Source organism: Octopus bimaculoides, chromosome 8 (assembly GCF_001194135.2).
Source record: "Octopus bimaculoides isolate UCB-OBI-ISO-001 chromosome 8, ASM119413v2, whole genome shotgun sequence".
Lineage (NCBI taxonomy): Eukaryota > Metazoa > Mollusca > Cephalopoda > Octopoda > Octopodidae > Octopus > Octopus bimaculoides.
In genome coordinates this window covers 91,980,361-91,988,764 of record NC_068988.1, presented here as the reverse complement: position 1 = coordinate 91,988,764, position 8,404 = coordinate 91,980,361, and the positions used below count along the sequence as shown (strand labels likewise).

The following is an 8,404-nucleotide window of genomic DNA, read 5'->3' as shown; positions in this document are numbered from 1 at the left end:
CACACACACACACACACACACACACACACACACTTTCCGGGTCAGTAATTTCTATCGGATTGACCTTGTTGTTCTGTAATCTCTACCTGATTAACTTGTTACTTGCTATCCAGCAAAGCTACAAACTGGTTCTAAATTTTAAAAATTTCATCTTCTCCATTTTTGCTGACAATTTTTCGAGTACATTTCTATATCCTGTTCTTTCAAAATGAGGAATTTCTAATTTCCTTCCAGTGTAGTGTACCCTAACAAATTTGGTTAATGACTTACGATATTAAGATTACTCATTCCTTAATCCTCATTTGTTTTGTCTTTGTCCACTGTTGTATTATCAGATTTCATTGTTCTTCTTAATACTTACTCTCATTTCACCATGTTATTTATTTATATGTAAATATCATTATTATTATTATTATTTATTTATTTGTTGTAAATCATGTGAATGCATGTGGGCTAGTTGTTAGGGTTGTTGCTGTCACAATTGTAAAGATTGAGGGTTCAATTCCCAGGCCAGCTATTCATTGCATTGCATTGTATTCTTGAGCAGAACCACTTCATTTCATGTTGTTGCAGTCCACTCGGCTGTAAACGAGATCCAGCTATAGCTGGGAAGTTGATTCTGCTACAGAATGGCATCCCATTTCAGGAGTCAATGTTGTTATCTCAGTCAGTTATATGTCATGGAAACTGGGGTTAACACTTTGCCTTTATGAGTCCTAGGGCTCTTAAACCTAAGTGGGTAGCAAATCACATCTTCTGCCTGATGATTTGAACTTTTGTCCTTTCAAAATTGATAAAAATTAAAAGTACTAGTCACACACAAAGGGTGAGTCAACAGGATGGCACCTCACCTGTACAATTTTGTTGTGGTCCTCTACCAATGTATGAAAACTTTATCACTAATTATTTATGGCAGTGAATTACCAGAAGTAGAAAAAACACAAGACTATTGTTTTATAGTATTTGGTCTTGTATGTTCTGAGTTCAAAGCATGCTGGGTGTTGATTCATTCAAATTTACTCTTCTCTCTTTTTAAATTAGTGTTGTCATGTCCAAAAAAAATTATTATTGTTATCATTTGTATTATTAATATTCCTCTGGTAAGCTGGCAGAATTGTTTGAGCATTGAACATAATGCTCAGTAGCATTTCTTCTGGTTCAAATTCTATTGAGGTCAACTTTACCTTCCATCCTCTTGGGGTCGATAAAATAAGTAAGTCTAGTACAGGGATTGATCGAATTGACTTGTTCCTTTTTTTCAAAATAGTTGGCCTTGTGTTAAAATTAGAAAGATTATTATTATTATTATTATTATTATTATTATTATTATTATTATTATTATTATTATTATAGATTCCAAATTTTGCTATCTTTTTGTGTGTTTTTTTTTAACCTTTTGATGTTGTTTATTCTTTTATTTCTGTTGATGTTTGATGTTCTGTCTATATGAGCCATGGTGTATAGTAATTAAACTGCTGAGCAAGTTGCCACTATGAGCACACGCAACCATCCATTCAGTGCCTGTAGGTAGTTTCAACTGTGACAAGACATATTAAGACGTGTTAACTACATATAAATAATGTTTTACACTGTAAATATTTTAGCCTTAATGTGATGTCCTTTATAAATAATCCAATTTAAATAAAATATTCTAAATGCAACTCTTTTTAATAATAATGATAATAATAATAATAATAATAACAACAATAATATTAATGATAATAATAATTAATAACGTTAATGATGTGTATAAGTTAGCTTGTTGAGGTTAAAACTAATTAACAACAGTGATTTTTAGTTGCTGTTGTTTATTGTTCCTGTTGTAGGTATCAGAAATAAATGATAGAATTTAGTTGTTAAAGACAGTAATTCTCTACTAGTGTAGTTGCTGCTTTTATCATTGGTTTTGTATCATTGTGGCATCACCATCTTCATCACAATCAAATGCTTCCTCCCCTTCCACAGCCGCCAGCATCACAGCCGTCCCCCCACCCGCAGCCTCACACTCCCATGATGGGACAGAACCAAGTGAGTATCCACCAACTCCTCCTCCTCCTACACCTCCTCCTCCTAATGTGATAGTTTTTGTTTCTGTGTGTATGAGTGTGGACGTGTGCATGAGTGCATATATGTGTGTAAGGAGCATCTTGTGTGTATGTGTCAGTGTGAACGTGTGTGGGTCAAGTATGAACTTGTCTGATTCATTTGTTCAATTAAGTGGATGAGCTATATATCAAATTAGTGTAAAAAGTGGCTGTGTATTCCACAGACAGACATACCCTTAATGTAATTCTCAAGTGAAATTAGTGTGACATAGTTGGACTTTTGAATTACAGGTGTAATCCATCCAATGAATTTCTACTTGGTTTCCAACTATAGTAGTTGTAGTAGTAGTAGTAGTAACGATAATGCCATGAAGTAGGATCAAACCCAAGACCTCCTGGCTGTAAAATGAACTTAACTATTCAGCTCCACCTGCGTCTAGATGTGTGTGTATATAATTTTACATATGTATTCATCATATATAAATATACATCTTTACATCGCATATATATTTATATTACACATAGATAACATTACATACATTTGTTTATTCAGATGATGGCATATAAATGAACAAATATCTCAGTTCACTCTACCATATGTAATTGAGTACTATAGCCTACATTGTGGTTCTCTGTGGGTTTTTTAAAAAAAATACAATTACTTGTGTGTGTGTATTATATACATGTGGTTGAATACCCTCCTTCCTGTTGTCAACCCTCATCTGTCTCCAAGTAAGGTAATATCTCACCCTTATTTTAATTGAAGGCACCATTTTTATGATGGTGACACTTGATTACCACTATTACATAATATCAAGACAAAGAGTTATACAAACATATGCTCACATATGTATGTATGTGAAGGCACATGGCTTAGTGGTTAGATGCTTGCACCCACAATTGCGAGATCATGGTTTTGATTCCCAGACTGAGTGTTATGTTGTGTTCTTGAGCAAACCACTTCATTTCACATTGTTCTGCAATCATTTCATCATCACCTGACCTGTGGCACATCATGCACCTGTACATTAACTTCCTCCAATTTTCATCTACAAAATTGACTTACAAGGCTTTGGCTGGCCTGGGGCTATAGAACGCATTTGCTCAAGGTTCCACACAGTAACCTGTAACCACATAGCCATGCCAACACCCATCATAAACATTTGCACTTAATGTGTGCCTGTGTACATATATATATATATATATATATATATATATATATATATATATATATGTGTGTGTGTGTGTACATATACATACACACATAAATAGTGTTCATGTACATGTAAGATACATGTATATAACGTGTATATGTGTAAGTATATGTTTGTGCATGTATACACATAAACACACAGATCTACATATATGAAACAAGCCTATCCATAGCTGTTTTTATAGCTGTCTAATCACAAAGGTTACTTGCAAGAGTTATGTTTTCAATTTTTGACCTGTTGCTAGCTTTTGCCAGTTACTATAGACACCGTCTTGGGGAAAAGCATTGTTTCTTACTAGCATGAACAGTTCAAGGCAGGTGTTAATTGTTGTCCCTACAAAGTCTAGCCAAATGATACAGTGTAACCCAAGCAAAACAGTGTCTTCAATGTTGCCATGTGGTTTGTTTTGGTGCCCCTTCTCTTAGTCCTCGACTCCATGAAGAGTCAGTGCCACCACCAGGCAGTTCTTTTATTTTGTATGGCAGGGGTGTTCATCTTTCCGAAGTATATACAGGCTTACCTCCTCAACTTATTCTTTTACTACCTTGTTATACAGCAGCTGTATCATAGCACCACCTTCAAGTTTAGTGATTATTTAGTCCCCAGGATTTCTGGCAATCTGGTACTGTTTCATAATTTTCAGTTTGTTATATAAACATACATACATTGACAAACACACAGATTTACATTTGTATGTATATATGTGTGTGTGTGTATACATATTTATCTGCATCTATATATGTGCGTGTATAAAGCATTGGTTTGTTTGCTGTTTTTTTGGAACAAGACACTAGTCCTTGGTAGGACTGAACCTGAGACCACATGGTTTTGAAGTAAGCTTCTTAACTGCACATTTTATGATGTGTACGTATGTATATTATATGTGTGTGTGTGTGTCTGCATATTTCCACTGAGTCACTAGGTTCAGAGGAACATAAGCCACTTGAAATAAGAACTCCAAAGCTTGAAGTCTGAAGGCTAAGATATGTGTCCAACAAAATATATCTTATGGATTGTGTGTGTGTGTGTTTACGCATATAAATGTATGTGTGTGTATGTGTTGACGCATATAAATGTGTGTGTGTAAACTGTACATGTGTTAATTGCTATTACAGCCTGTTGTAATTTTAACATTTGAGTTTTTTGTATGCAATCTGCTGCTTTCTTTGTTTATTTCTGCCATGTCTGTCTTATTTCTTCTGTCTTTTTAATTTTCATTTAATTTACCAGTTGTTGTTGTTGTTGTTGTTGTTGTTGTTATTATTATTACTATAATTTCTTGTTGTTCTTTCTGTAGTTGCTCCATCTGGCTGCTTGTAGTTAGTTCTGCTTTTGCAACCATGTTACTCACCAGTAGACTGTCTGTCATCTCTAATAAACCATCTCTCACTCTAGGCTAACAAACCAGTATTAGCAATCTGCTTATCATCTCTCCTAACCCCTTAAGTCTTCATGTTCTTTCACTCATCTTTCATCTACACTATATATATAATATCTCCCCTTAATTGAATGTTTTCTAATTATTTTTATCATTATGATATGTTAAAATAATTTGTTGCCATTACAACTATCAGTATAGTAAAGTGACTCTAAGATTTTTAAAAAAATTCTTTTAATATAAATCCTTACGGACAAATGCTGGGCTGTCTTTCTAAGAACATTTAAATGAATCCCCAATTAGAACTCAGTAACTAGATCCACATTACATAAATCAATATACACGCAATAACACAGAACCATGAGTACATGTTTGAAGGGGATGTTTCTAGAGTCAACTGTCTTGATACTATATGTATTTGTATGAATTACTACATGAAATTTTTATATCAACAAATGTACAAATGCGCGTGTGTAGTGACATACATGTATTATATATGTTCGTGGTTACATAGATGTGTGTGTGTGTGTGTATTATTAGTATAAACATGTGCATGTGTTTATGTATATATGTAGGTATGTATATATGACCATGTATATTTGCGCGCGCGTGTGTGTGTGTGTATATATATATTTTTATGTATATATATTTACATATGCACACATGCATCATCATTTTATAAATTTGCCTTTCCATGTTAGCAGAGGTTAGATGGTGCTTTTAAGGTAGCCTTTTTAGTTACCTCGTATGACAAGGCACATGGTGCACTGATTCTGAAAACCAGGCACAGTTGTGTGTGTTTGCGTGTGTGCATGCAGCATATGACCAGGCTGTGCATTGTGTTCTTGATAAAAAACATTTCATTTCATGCTGCTCTGCAATTGTCTCTGACATCTGATGCATGGTGCACGTGTGCACCCGTACAGGCAATGTTGATTTGATGGAGGGAGTGACTGTATGTGATCACTATAAACAAAAAGCATTTGTGTGGTTGTTCAGCAAGAAATTACTGGATCCTCATCTGTCGTTTATCGACGAGGATGGTTGTAAATGAGTGTCAAGTAATGTTGGCCATTTCCAGTCTTCCAGGAGCAACACCTCTGACCAAGGAGAAATATGCTTTTTTGAAAGTGATGGCTGGTAACAGGCCAGTTATTTGGCCATAGAAAGTCTGCTTCAATGAATTCTGCCTGACCCATATCAGCATGAAAATGCAGACGTTAAAATGGTGATTATATTGTGTGTGTATGTATGTATAGGTGTATATATGCTCTGTTGTGTGTGTATTGATCATTGTATCTCATCTATATGTGTTTGTTTGTGTGTGTGTGTGTGTTAGAAAGTTGACTCAGTCCTTCATTACTTCATTACTTCATTATTTGAAGTTTCAATTCATAAACCTCGGTCAGTTGCCTTCAGATCAGTGATGAAGAGAGAAAAAAAAAGGTTCCCGGGTGAGAATATATGGGTGCCTATATTGGGTGGTTCTGTTTAGGTATTTCAACTTGTCAGGTTAGCAATAGCAAATGTTATATGTTGTTCCATGTATGAAAACAGTCAGTCAAGTTGTACCAGCTAGTTTTCCACATCCAAAGTGGATAGGTCCTCAAGAGCAGTTGAAAATATATGCCTGCTCCTGTTCATACTTTGTCAACTGTCTGGCTATGTCAGGTTACCTGTTGGTATGTCTTAATGGCTGTTGTTGTTGCTTGGTGTTAGCAATGGTAGGTAATTTTGGTGGTCAGTACTACCTTGGTATGAGCACGCAGGTGTTGTCTATTTAAAAAAAAGAATATTTTTTTTTTGTCCATGGGCCACATAGCATTAAGGTAGTATTTCTGTGGTGGCCAACGGTTTGAAGTTAATTAACATGGTGTTTCCTTAACGGCAACAAACTGGTAGGTCAGTTTCCCTGTTGATGGATACTGCAGGCTGTTGGAGTGTATGCAGATGTTCATGAAGGCAGCAGTAACAATTACAAGCTCCAGGTGAGTAAAGATGGCCCCTCTGATATTGACAAAGTCATTTCCTTGGTCCCTCTGTCTGCTGATGAAGCAGGATAGGGATGTAGAGTTTTCAACTCTCCAGCATCAAAAGATATGCGTGTGCTTTGTAAATCTTATTTCAAAGTCATTGACTGTTTAGCCTATGTAGTTTCTTGGGATCACACTTGGCTTTATAGATCGTTTGAATTCCCCTCTGAACAGTTAGTTGTTTCTTGAGAGTTGCAGGTGGTCTGTGTAGATGTCTTCAACTGAAGCCGCTAGAGAATGTACTTTTCAAGTGCACAGGGTTCTACAACTACCCCGCCCCCACCCCTCCATACACACACTACATCTCCATGTGATCAAGCAAATGTGACTGAGCGAATTAATGCGCAACAAGGTGATGACAGAGAGGACCAGTGTGAGAGAGTATGATGGGAGAAATCTATTGGTAGGAGCAGGAAAAGAAAGACAGTATTTAGGCAGCTACATACTGGTTGTTGGTAACAGGCTGAAATAGAAAGACAACTGGAGTAGCCTGATGGAGGAAGCGAGAATGAATAGTGGGTAAATTAGTGAGTAAATGGTGAACTAAGAGGGAGTCATGTATGTGATTGAGAGTTGCACATGTCACTATATAGTGACAGAAATGGTAGTAATGTGACAGAGAGAGAGAGAGAGAGAGAGAGTATTGATGCATAACATGGTAAGAAGGGATGATGGATAGCAGCAGATATGGAGAGTGTTAAGCAAGTGTAGGTAGGAGGTGTCAAGAAAGAGTGATGTGGAGAAGAGTAAATGATGACTAGTAGCAAAGAGGAGTAGTGGTCAAGGATGTTGTTTAATATGGACAGATCCAATGCCATTCCTTGTGACAAAGGCAACTTAGTAGTCAGAAGGCGTTAATGTGTGTTTCTTGTATATACATATTTAAGCAAAAATAAACTTAGTTCACAACTTCACTGCATGTATTTCAATAGCAGGGTCTTCTCCCAAAATACGAAGTCTTTATATAATATATTAGATAACATTACAGAAATAAGTATTGTTATCTATTCACCCCATTTCACCAGGTGATATTTAGCCAAATATGTTATCCAAAAATTTATGAAATTGCTTTTTGATTTGCCAAAATCTGTTTGATCTCCTCTTATGTGTGTGTGTGTGTGTGTATGTGTATTCAGTTGCTTGATTAACTGAATTTCCTGCTCCTTAAACCAGCCTGTAGGTAATGGAGCATTCAATAGATACATGTGCCCTTAATGTGATTCTTAAGGAAATAATCAACATGAGGAAGTGTATGACAAAGCTGTGTCTTTCACAAACCATCTAATGGGCTTCTATACAGTTTTCACCTACTCGGTTTCTCTCACAAGGTATGGGTTGGCCCAAGTCTATAGGAAATTCTATTTGCCTAAGATGCCATGCAGTAGGATTGAACTTGAGGACATCATGGTTTTCAAGGAAACTTCTTAACCATTTCACAGTTCTATACCTGTGTGTGTGTGTGTGTGTACACAAGAGTATCATTGTCATCATCATTTTACATGGCCAGGATTGAATGGGTTTCTATAGTTTAAATCATTCTTACTCAGAGTTGCTTTGGAGTCACTTCCTTCGTTGGTGGGTTGGGTTGACCATATCCTGTATGTATGTTTGTGTGCATGCATACACACTCTCTCTCACACACACACACGTATGTATGTATGTATATATATATATATATATATATATATATATATGTGTGAGTGTGTGTATATATATATATATATATATATATAT

At 35.9% G+C, this 8,404-nt stretch overlaps 1 protein-coding gene across 8 annotated transcripts in view; it reads left to right on the top strand.

The window, feature by feature from the left end:
• The window catches only part of LOC106874579 (single-stranded DNA-binding protein 3), a 187,570-nt gene that overhangs the window by 124,774 nt on the left and 54,392 nt on the right, over positions 1–8,404 (top strand). For 6 of the 8 annotated variants that reach the window (XM_052970264.1, XM_014922360.2, XM_014922359.2 and 3 more), the window contains one exon: positions 1,966–2,028. The exons of the other annotated variants lie outside the window; for them this stretch is intronic. In XM_052970264.1, the coding sequence (XP_052826224.1) occupies positions 1,966–2,028 (63 nt within the window). The remainder of the gene's footprint in view (positions 1–1,965; positions 2,029–8,404) is intronic. 8 annotated transcript variants of the gene reach the window in all.